Below are 12,158 nucleotides of genomic sequence, written 5' to 3'. Positions count from 1 at the left end.
TGTCTATCTACTTATGACTTGACCCTCTTTCCCACAATCTAGTGACCAGAAAATTAATTGAATATTCGCAAAGTGTTAAATTGTAGATTGTGCAACGATCCTTACGCTTGATTAACAGAGAATTTAATTCAATCCTTTGTGATTTGCGCATAAGAAATGAGGCAAAGGAAAAATCTCAAAAAATAGCACAAGCCAATCAGAACAAAAACGCTGTGCTTAAATTGCGAATAATCTAATTGCAAACAGACGAAGTGAAATGAAATGATTGATTAAGAATTCATTCATTTGCGCAGCTGTGTGTATTTCTCATTCAATTTAATTAGAAGACCGCCGAAAATATTTGGTTAAGCATTGAAATAACAATAAAGTCAATACCTTGACCTATTCCAGTAGAGTCTATGGTTGTCAGCATATATTGATAGTCAAATACCAATAAAATCAAAACTTACATCACTTAATGTCTAATACTTTTATGTAACAAATTTTAAAGTTTACATATTTATTACTTACTTCAAAATGAATTGATTGATACTAAATAACACTGGCTACAAGTTTGGGCTTGGTTCATGTCAGATTTATGTTGTTGCCTAGTGTAATTGTTATTAAATGGTTTTAATTCACTTTAGGAGATTCTGCTTAATTTATTTTTTTTTTTTTTGTGAGTGAAAATATTTTTTTAATTATTGGTTTTCCATTCATTGAACAAGCCACTCATTTTTCAGGGTATCTTTTTTATAATTAAAATGCACACAAAAGGCACCACAACAACGAGACATCCTTGTTATTGATGAGAGTAAAACGCTCAAAACTAAAAGCGGCTTTTTGAGTTAAAACAAATGATTTGCCTTGCCGCATGCACTTGGAAGATTAAAACGTTAACTCTACTGTTATTACAATGGCCACTACTCCATACTTATTTGTATACCCTGTAACATACCATATATTCGAATCGAACATCAACCCATGAGATCAATTTTTGCGCTTTAACTCGAAGCGTTAGAATTCGTCTTTCAATAGACCTGTGCCAACTAAGCAAATTTAAAACGTTAAATGTTTGTAAAAACTAAAAAAAATTTTTTAATTCAACTACACTATATTTAAAGCAAAGGTTGATACAGGGTATCATACAGTGACATGTGCCTTACTTTCGTATTTCCGTTTGGTTAATACTGACTGTGTTGTCAACATTTAAATTGCCAGAACAAAGAAACCGCACAATATACACAGATCCATACAATTAACCAATTGGCTCGTTCTCACTCATTGCATTCTTATCATTGAAATTCATAATACAATATTTTCACTCTGTCTATCGCCATGGCAGCAGACAACATTTAAATTGATATTATGCCGTATCATTGCTTATTAAGCCCTGTATTACGCTCGTCGAAGCCAACTACACCTTGTTTTTTTTTGTATGTAACTGGCACAGTCATCAGTTTGCATGTGGGTTTCAATAAAGAACCACAAAATTCACAGAAGAACATCGGGAATACGGCATCTGTTCTGTTGAATTTAGGACACAATTTTGGGTTGCCACACGGCATATACACGATGGTACAAGGTTAGATTAGTGGTTCTATTGCAGGGATGAAAAAACTTGAGATAATAACAACATGTGAAATTAAAGTGAAATAAACAACTATACATATTATTTTATGTGGTAACTTTCACATATTGCTCTCCAAATAGTTACTGGCATTTTAATTAAAGTTTATTCATTTTACGGACAAAAACTAATATATTTTGCAACAGATACAACTAACAGAGACCGATACCAAATGCTCTACAGTATCCATACATATTTTATGAATGCAACTCGTGTTTGTTTCGTTTAGAAGTATTGCTTTAGTGCAATGCATATATATTAATATATACTAGTTATTTCTGTGGTTGTCATTTTTGTTTTATTAGCGCTTTAGTCGGTGTGGTATCAGTTTTCCAATTTGTGTATTTAATTTATTTCCACTTTTTGAATTTATTTCTTTTTTTTTTATTTTAATTTTTTTGATTTAACATTGCATTTAAATTGCTCGCCATTCTCTCAATATAAATTTGTTCATCAACATAATGATTACATCAATTTTATGACAATTTAGGGTTTGCTTATCGACAGTCAAAACCACAAACAAAATTTTTTTTTAAATTTTTGGTTGCATGACTGCGGTCAACAACTACTCTACCAAATACATTATATGCCGGTCCGAAATTTAAATATTTGCAGCGTGAGCACAATTTTAATGCTTCGGGTTACCGTTCGCCATTGAGCATGAACAATATCCCGGTGCAAATTAGTTCGGAAGAGGCTCAGTACGGTATGCATCGTTTTTAGTTTTTTTTTTTTGTGAGCAAGCAAACATGACCATTAGCTACAAGCACTTGTGTCTATAGCTACTGAATGCTGACCGGAAACTATCTTTACTACAGATATCCTGTCGGGAGGATGTGCCAATTAGCGCTGTTTATGCGTTCGAGTGCCGTATTGTTGATGTGTTTGTAACACACACAATCAAAAGGACCCTTGTGGCTCTCAGCAACAACAAATGAGTAATTGACGTTTTAATGAGTGCCACTTGACAGGCTGCAACACCACACGTCATATCACATGAGCAACAGCTGAAATATCCGTGGACTTGCGTTTACTTGACATACGCATGATGCAGATACACAAATACACTCATATCAAAGTCGTTGCTGCTATCGACACAACATGCTTGAATATTTGTACTATAAATTTTAACTTTAAATTAAAATAGAAAGATAGGCTTATTACTTTGAAGGTGAATTTAAATGTACAAAAAAATTACCATGATTAAACCTGACTGCACTTAATAGTTTAGCCTTTATTTAGCCTATCCCACTCACACGTCATTAGGCGCCTCAGAAAGACTTCGAGACTGTGTTCAAAGTCAATAATAATAGTCGATATTATAAAAAGGAAGTGGCAGAAAATTTCTAAGGAGGTACTCACAAAGACGTTATCAATTGTGAAAGACGCGTCAAGTTTTGGGTCTGATTTGATTTGCCGGAGTATAAAAAAGGTATTAAAATTTAATCAACTTAAAGTTGAAAGAGCTAAATGGGTCTCAATGATCTAAGCTTAGTTTCTTATTGAAAATTTGCTAACGAATTTGTTTATTTTAATAGAACGCTTAATGCGATAAAAGATTTGTCAATCTTAACATCTATATATAATAAACTATTTGCCCTGACTGACAGACTGAACATTGTGCTGCCAAAACGGTTAGATGTAGAAGACTGAAATATTGGCACAACATAGCTGAGAAAGGACCAACATTTTGAATCCTACAAGAATGGTTCTATGTGAAAAAAAAAATTATAAAAGAGGCAAGACACCAAGCCTGATAAATCCTTTCAAAGTGAAACATATTTCCATTTATAATGCTTAGATAATTATTACCGCACATTCTGACTATTTCAACTCAACTGGACCAACAAAACATCCAACTAGTTTGCCATTCTCTGTTCCTGTCTGTGCATAATTCGTGTGTCAAACTTTGTCCTGTGAGTTGTTGCAGCTGGTCGTAAAAGGACCACGTCCACCACCTGATAAATTTTCAAATTTGCATGCTAATGAATGGCGCAAATCCACAGAGTTGCCATAAACTTTTTAAATTATTTGGGTGTTAACCTTGTGTGGCTTTCAGAGACGTTTTAAATCCCAAGTAAAAAACCAGAAAGTGACAACTCACTATGTTAATGAATTAATTTAACGGCTTCACTATGAAAAAATAACTTACACGCAAATAGTTAATACTTCAACATTTAATGTATCTGTAAAAGTGTCTGCTTATTCATCTGCCCGAGTCAAAGATAGATAAGAAGATATTTGTAAGAAACCGCTTATGAGTAGTATAATTAACTTTTAAATTGCTTTATTTTCTTGAACTGAAAATATCCCGATTAAGATATTTTGTTTATATCACACTGATGTTAGCCTTAAATTAAATGGCTGTATGGTAAGTTTTCTTTTATTTCGTACAGTAATAAAACATAGGCCAAGGACGTTTCTGTTAGCCATAGACTTCTATATGCAGTCAACGGTGTAAGCATTCACATTTCCATTGACATTTGGCCCCACTGCTGTAGCTCTCAGTAAACGTTGTATTTGAATTACACTCACTGTGCATTCATGCATTCATTCGTTTTATGACTCACTGCCGGTCAACTTTTAACTCTTAACTACAAGCCAGGCAAGCCTTTTTGGGCCACGGTCAGCTGACTAAATGGCCTTTACCACTGGTTAACCTTGCCTATACGAGTGTGTCGAGTACTCATTTGTATCTGCAAGGCATCAATAATTTTTTATGGTATCCGCAGTCAACTGAGAAGCTGCTACTATCATGGCATCGATCTCGCAAGGGTTTCATAACTTTTAAACCGTCTTTTGCAATACAAACGACACTCAGTTGAAAGCTTATTGTAAATGTTATTGTCATTTTTAGGTGATGTCACTAAAATTACACTGCAAGTGACATTCTATTTTCAATCTGTTCGTATTAAGAAAGGCCTTTGTAAAAATCTAAACACTTGACAAAGGTCACTGTGGCCACGCAGCAAAAGCAAAATCGGAAAAGTAGAGAAAGATAGTTAGAATAAAGAGCTGAAATCAATTTGCGATTAATATCAAAACAGACTCAACCAAATGCATCATTTAATTAATTATTGTTTATTCCAATTTATTTAAAACCCATTGAAGGAGAATGTGAACTCTTTACCTGAAATAAAAAAAAATTTCACACCAATTTATAAATCATTTATCCAGTCACGTAATAACTTTATTCTCATATGTTACAAATTATTATTTATCTAAATACAAAACCTACAAATAGATGCTTTATTTCGCAGGATAATGATATCAATCAAGGGATCTATTCAACATAACCATAGACCTCCAGGATAGCAAATGACGTTGGTACTCATACATAGCATCTATGCGAAGTTAGAGTATGTAAGATCTACACTAATTTAAGTCATACATCAGCTTTTCAGCATTATTGGGTTCTTCGCAATCAAAAGAAGCCATCATTAGATCTGTAAAAAGAAAAGTAATTTAATTATATGATTTAGAATAGTGAAAATTTGGTAAATCGAGCAAAAATACAAGCTTATAGCATGATTCAGGGAATTATATGTTAAATACATTTCTAATTTTTATGTCATTTTAAATCGGATCGAAAAGGGTTGTTTGTTTAAAATGTATATCATTACTTTTTTATATTTTTCTCATTTGAACTTCTCACAATGTCACATAATTCCAAATCAACATACACACTGCCCCGAAAGACTGAGTTGCACACGAGCACTCCACGATTAATCCGTTTGAGGAAAAATCGAAAAGGGCTGAAGCCACGTTTATTATACCGATGCTTCAAGGAAAATGACCGATCTACTAAGTTTGCATTGGAGGATGAATCTTCACTATTCCCAGTTACACTCAAGTGCAACCAAGAACGGAGTGAACCGAGTAGTTGTGATGAAGAAACATTGGATGTAGAACTCTGCAGTTGCTTTAAGAATCTGACTGAAATTATGAAAGATGTGGATGAGAAAAGCGTTGTGAATGTGAGCAAGCGACTTCAATCTTATCCAAGTGTTGCTTCTGTTGATTGGAGTACTCTTTATTCAAATGCAGCAAAGTTACATGCTCAGGATCGTCTCCTAGTGCCGTGTCAACAGCAAAAGGTCGAAATGGTTCAGGCCATTGAAATGATGAAAGCTATCACTGAATGTAACTTTGAGAATGTTGAAACAGGCGGAAAATATAGCTCAACTATTTCTGTGGCTCAACAATTGGGTGAGCAATACAACCGGCACTTGAGTAAGTTATCGCTGGAATTATCTCATATGTTAACTTCTGAAATTTTATTCTTGAAATTTACACAGCTGCTTCCGAATTAATTGTTCTCACCCTGCGTAACTTTTGGTTCGACAACTTGGAATTGAAAATCGGAGATAATTTCATGCACGTAGATCGTTATTTATTTCAGTATTTTGCAAATGCCTTCGCAGACAATAGTAATTATTACCTGGAACTGCCCCCTCACAAAGCTTCCATGCATCTAATGGGCAAGGTATATGAATGGTTGATCAATGATAATAATGAGCTGATGCTCGATAGTAACTTCATAGCCATGTACAATTTGGTAAAATTCCTAGACGTGCGCCGACTTTTACAGCAGTTTTGGTATAACTTTGCGATAAGTGATAGATTTGGATTTTGGGAGCAGGATGCCTTTCAGGCCTATTTGAAGGCACGTCAAATATCATGCAATGATATGATAGCCATATTGCTTAGTCGGACTCGCAAGTGTTTTCTCCCACTAGTTGCTTCTAGCGAGTTTCTTGAAATGAATGTGAATGAGGTTATCTTTATATTTAAGCTGGATACTATTTGCGTTAACAGTGAGGACGAAGTGTTCTTTGCAGCAGTACGCTGGCTAGAGCACAACTGGTCAAAACGAAAGGAATATCTTGTACAAGTTATGGCCACTATTCGCGTTCGCATGTTATCCCCATGGTTGCAATGGTCAATTATCTATAAGCCAGAAAACCTAGTGATAAAAGAGTTTGGTACGAACTGTCAGGTCAAAGCCATGCTCTGGGACGCCTGTTTATTTGGAGAGGCATCTGTTGCCAATAAACAGCTATCAGATGAATGTGGCAAGCTGCTTAAACTTAAGTACGATCAAGCTAATGAAGTGCAACGTTACTGGGTTAACTGTCAGGGCGTACCTCATCACCATGATGTCAAGTGTCCGCGTTACCGTAAACTTACTTATGAAATATTCAAGCTTTTTCTGACTCGTCTACAAACTTATGGTCAAGAATTCATTAATGTAATTATATATGTTCCACAGAAACATTCGAACACCTATAAATGCTGCGAGTACAGTGATAGCAAGCATCCGAAATTTGTGAAAAGGGTCAATCCTTCCATCTATAACATTTATGATATTTAGGCACTTTTACTTTTATATTTATATTTTTGTTAAGATATGTATTTATAATTTTTAACACATAAACTGAGTATAATGTGCTTTACTTATAATTGCTTTAATTACTTAAATAAATTTAAAGTGCATTGTGTCATCTGAATTAAATATAATTTTTCCCTGTGGCATTACAAAAACAAGCACACTCACAAGCAAACAGTAACTTTAGGTAGCTTCTTAAAATTGTTGCCATTTGGTCGCGGTCCACTTAAAGTTTTCTTCGAACAAACAAAAACTAAAAAGTCGCCAAGTGACAGAAAAAAGCGTGGGAGAAAAGTTCTCAAAAAGTAGAAAAACAAAATGTAGGACTCTTATGATGATGTGTAAAGTTTGACATAGTACGAGTATAATATAACTTACCCGACTCGCCAAGTTTTGTAGTTTGCTGCATATGGTAACAGAAAAGCGCATACTCATCGCCAGATGGCGCCTTTGTCGATTTCATTGCCTGCATGTGCTTGGTGAAGGCCCCAACTATGGCTGCCATCCGATCGAAGGCATTTATATCGATGTGGCCATTTGGTAAACTGCAATGAAAGGGAAAAACAAGAAATGAAAAAAAATTAAATATTTCCATTCGTATTAAAAGTTGAATTCTATTCTCAATCAACTTAATCAATTTGCCGATAAGTGTGCTTTTAATTGAATAGTTAATTGAGCGTATCTCTTTAATTTGATAAAAATAACATTTTTATTATAATTTTATAAAATAATAAACAAGTTTCAAGAGTTTTGCAAATAATCTAAAATTGTAGTTCTATTTGTGCATTGTAAAATTAAAATTTATTCCCAAATCAATTTGAATTCTATTACTGTAGTGTTGAATTCTTTTAATTTTCGTTTCATTAGCTTTCATACTTTTTTTTTATCTTATTTGTTTTACACTAAATAAACATTGCTTTTCAACGCCATAAACATAATCGATTTAATAAATAAATATACATTTTCAACTCCAATGCAGTAATTTTAAGCATAAAAAATATTTGTATTCTTTATAAATAAACAAATCAAATTTATTGTCATTAGCATACATATTAAATTACCATTTGGCCCGTAATAATTTATCAAGGGGTATTTAAATTAAATGAAAAAGCAGTCAAATTGTCTTCCGTCATTATTAGTTTAAGTGTGAGTAAATAATAATTTTATGAAGTGACGAAGGGTTGATAAACAAACTCACCGATGCAAGCAGTTTTCGCGTTCGCCGAGAGCCAATTTAACAATATCCGCAAACACCGGAATAACAACCCAATCATTCGGTTTGGAAGAAGTTGATGTTGCTGCTGCCACATTGCCGTTGTCAGCTACAGTCATCATTTGAGTTGGTGTTGCAATGGTATTCATACCGGAAGGGACTTTCATGCCAATTGGATGACCGCTGGCAATGGTCGAAATTTCTCCATCCAACTTGTCTTGGCTACTGAATGATGAGGACGTTGCCATTGACGTTGGTGTTGTTGTAGTTGTTGTTGTTGATGTTGTGGCTGTTGTGGCTGTTGTGGCTGTTGTGGCTGTTGTTGCTGGTTCTGATGCTGCCGAAGACTCTTTGGTGCTCGATAATGATGTTTGCTTATCAGTTTTTAGACATTGCTGCTGCTCATTTAAGACGATAGCCTGTTTCTGCCATAAATGCCCATGTCCTTCGGCATGTCGTTGCATACAATCCAATTGCTGACATGTCACTTGCAATTTGCTCCACTGTAATCATATATAAATAGATGATTATTTTGGCCAAAACAATCTGTGCGTGAGTGTTTAATGTTAACGTTTGTGGTTTATTTCTAATGCATTTTCATCGGTTTTTCTTTGTATCAGATTTAAATTAAAGCTCACTTGGAAAACATTAAAATTAAATAGACGCACCGTTACTTTAAGTCTGGCTATGGCGGGAGACTCTAGTGATTCCAAAATCGCTGTGGCGCTATTGTAGTTGCCCACCAGCAGGCAGTACTGAGCCACACCGCTCCACAACTCCACGGTTTTACTTCTTTCTTCAATTCCACAGCACTGAAAACATAATTTTAATATTTATTTTCATCTGTAAAAATTTAAAACAAAACAAAAAACAAGTGTATTCATTTATTTACTAATTAATATAGTGATCGTAACTGATTTTCAAAATAAAAACTATAATGTTACAGGTATTTTTGGTTTTTTTATATTACATAAAATATATTACAACTAATACAATACAATTGATTTTAAAATCCATATTGATTTGTTAACATGCAATATCTTTATATGACATAGTGATGTAAAGATATGAATTAATCGGTTTTTGCACAGAAAATATGCATGTACAACATAAAAGCTCTACAAGGCCGATATATCGATGTATCGAGTTGTTTTACATCACTAAGTAAAAGAAATCAAAAGATTTTGTTATATAAATAAACATAATAAAATACAATTTTTTGTATTTCAATATTTTTAATTTTAAAATTAAACATAAAAGCTGGTTTACAAAATGTAAAATGCTTGAAATATTTTATATAATCTAAGGATAGTTCAAGAATTAAACTCTTAACTCACCTGCAGTATCTCATTGCAGACAAACAGACGAAGACGTGACGACCAGTCCAAATACGTTTCCAGGTTGCATGTCTTTTTGGGATCCTGTTTTCCCTGCGATCCAGTTCCGGCAAATGGTTGGTCCCATTTCCTCTGTAAGTAAGAACAAAAGAACAGTATTTATTGGTCTGGCGGTATATTAAGTCTATGGACATACGTGTTTATCTAATAACACCACATTGCTGCACTGCAAAAACTCCTCCGCTCCAATGTGCTTGGCCAACTTCTGTTCCAGGCGGCATAAGATTTGTGCATATTGTGTAGCTGTCAGACAGTTGAGGGGTGCAGCCAGCTGATCCAATAGGCATAAATTAACTTATTATGATTCCAAGGTAAATCCTAAGAAGCTCACCTTCTCGTTGTTGGTCTGACAGGCACGCAAATCGCCCTCATGTGTCTCTAAATCAGTCAAACGGTTAAGTAAGGCACTTAGTACTTGGGAAACTACGGCTTCTAAATGAGAATTGGAGCATCTACATATAAAAATGATATTGATTTGGTCGGAAATTTGGTTGAGAAATAATTCACCTGACAACGATATGTTTGACATGATTCATCATGCGTTCGTCACGATAATCATATGGAAATTTCTGCGTCCATTCGGCCAGGAGGGCAACTAATGCTTCTAAGCATTCACTATCAGGTACCGAGTCCAACAGTTTGCCAAGAAGCTCATGAGGTCGTAGAAATAAACGTGATGATAATAAAAATGAGAACAGAAATTCCTGCAAGGTATAACAGAACTGGGAGATTATACAAGATAATAAGTATAACTTAACAGCAAAGCAAAGAATTTTCGTAAAATCAAAGACAGATTAGCACCACTTATTATGATTTTGGTCGTTGGCAACGTTATAATAATTTTGGCATTGTTCCTTGTGGTTCTTAAGCTCACCACAAGCTCTTCCTAAGCTGCCCCATCATATGAATGACTTTTACACGTTTGCTTTTGGCTGTCTGGTTTTTGGTATAGGCGGTTTTTAGCTTTGGCGTGTGCTAAGAAAATTTAAATTTAGACGCTTGGCAACAGTCCAAGAAATGTAACAAAAGATTTAAATAAAAAATTGCTGGAGTTGCATAATTTAAATAGGAACAAACCAGTGCTATCAGTTGAGCATTATTGATATTTTTAAAATGATTACAAAAAATGTATGTTCTCTTATTTTCAATACATATATTTAATTACCTTATCTAAATCGATGACATGTTTGGGTATGAGTACTTCAGTGAAGGATTCCAGCGGGCCAGAAACTATTCTACTATTTATATACATTATGCCGCCGGAGCCCAAAACAGAGCTCTGAAATAATGAAGGTATTGGAAAAATGTTCAATTTAAACATATGGACATATGGACAATAACAATAACATTTAGAAATGAAAAAAGAACTATAATAAATAGAATAAATTGCCTTAAAATTTATATCACATTGGCTGCGTTTGTGCGGATTTTTGGGCACATCATATTTAATAAGATCATCTCCGCCGCTGGTTGCTCTTGAATTTGTGTTGGCAAGCTGCAAATTAATTTATAATACAAGTATATAATTCAATACATTTATTTTGTTGTACCAATAGAATAAAGAACACACCTCAAGTTGCTGAAACCCCAATTTCAAATCTTGTGCACTCAGTTGTTCCGCGCTGTGCCGACGTCGAAGCCGAAGGCCCTCGTTATCCTGACCAAGAACATGGCTGGAGTGCAACGCCGTATCAACAATTGGATTGATGACATCAATCGATATGACACTCAAGTCGGGTTGCGGAACTATTTCACTGTCGAGGCCACAACAGTTATCGTCTGCACTTGTCTCGCTCTCTGAGCTACTCTGGTGGTATCTGCCTCGATGCTGGTATTTATTTTTATCACGATCGCGTTGGCCACGCGACTTTTGCAGGACGGTCCGCTTACAGCGCGAACCACATGCGATTGCTGATATCTTACTGGCATAGAAGTACATCGCCATGTGTCACGTTTTGGTTGCCGCTCGTGACGCGGTCATGTGCTCGCTGCTCGACCGAAACTTGGTAGGAGTATGTATCTATCTGGCTTGCTTAATGCTTGGTTACACTCTGAACAGGTGCCAAATCATTGGGACCAGTGTCCTGGATTTTATCTCGTTATGCAATCATTGCATTCACGAGATACGACTACGTGTCCTAAGAGAAACGCAAAATTCAAGCTATAAATAATTGCGCCATTTTGTGATTCACAGCTACGTCATATAGCTAACTTTGCGGACAATCGTACCACATTAATCATACGTCGCGTAGTACACAAAATCACATTCACACACTCAGACGCGAAAATTGCAATCATTACGCTGAGGCTATTTTCGTTTTCAGCATACTGAATGAAATCTTTTAAAATTATTAAAAACATCTCTCAAAATATTTTTCCCAGTTAAGTATTGAATTTAAAAAAATGGGTGAAGTCCGAGTATATTTTAAAGGTTTGACTACATTTTGGTAGAAGATAAATAAAGATGCAAGAGAAGTAAAATGTATATCACAACGAATTATTGGCTGGCCAAAGACGTTACTTCATTACATATAACTTCATTCCACTGCA

General features: G+C 34.9%; 2 protein-coding genes across 2 annotated transcripts; one reads left to right on the top strand and one right to left on the bottom strand.

Annotated features, from left to right (window-relative positions):
* Positions 1-4,770: 4,770 nt before the first annotated feature.
* Positions 4,771-11,553, bottom strand: LOC117779766. Its single transcript, XM_034616070.1, has 11 exons — positions 11,179-11,553; positions 10,999-11,103; positions 10,774-10,887; positions 10,116-10,312; positions 9,940-10,060; positions 9,745-9,879; positions 9,549-9,680; positions 8,880-9,023; positions 8,197-8,714; positions 7,377-7,543; positions 4,771-5,055 (listed from the first exon to the last, which is right to left on the bottom strand). The coding sequence occupies exons 1-11, from the start codon at positions 11,551-11,553 to the stop codon at positions 4,985-4,987; spliced, it is 2,079 nt and encodes a 692-aa protein (XP_034471961.1). The 3' UTR covers positions 4,771-4,984.
* Positions 5,209-7,065, top strand: LOC117782092. Its single transcript, XM_034619039.1, has 2 exons — positions 5,209-5,842; positions 5,908-7,065. Exons 1-2 carry the CDS (start codon positions 5,266-5,268, stop codon positions 6,981-6,983), a joined length of 1,653 nt encoding a protein of 550 aa, XP_034474930.1. The 5' UTR covers positions 5,209-5,265; the 3' UTR covers positions 6,984-7,065.
* Positions 11,554-12,158: the final 605 nt, after the last annotated feature.

This window comes from Drosophila innubila (genome assembly GCF_004354385.1).
Source record: "Drosophila innubila isolate TH190305 chromosome 2L unlocalized genomic scaffold, UK_Dinn_1.0 4_B_2L, whole genome shotgun sequence".
Classification (NCBI taxonomy): domain Eukaryota; kingdom Metazoa; phylum Arthropoda; class Insecta; order Diptera; family Drosophilidae; genus Drosophila; species Drosophila innubila.
This window is presented reverse-complemented; position numbering and strand designations above follow the sequence as displayed.

Coding starts and splice junctions, on each gene's coding strand:
- LOC117779766 (XM_034616070.1), bottom strand. CDS start 11,553: ATGGCGATGTACTTCTATGCCAGTAAGATATCAGCAATCGCATGTGGT. Junction 10,888..10,998: donor AATGTGATATAAATTTTAAG/GCAATTTATTCT, acceptor TCATTATTTCAG/AGCTCTGTTTTGGGCTCCGG. Junction 10,313..10,773: donor ATGTCATCGATTTAGATAAG/GTAATTAAATAT, acceptor TATACCTTGCAG/GAATTTCTGTTCTCATTTTT.
- LOC117782092 (XM_034619039.1), top strand. CDS start 5,266: ATGTCACATAATTCCAAATCAACATACACACTGCCCCGAAAGACTGAG. Junction 5,843..5,907: donor GCAATACAACCGGCACTTGA/GTAAGTTATCGC, acceptor AAATTTACACAG/CTGCTTCCGAATTAATTGTT.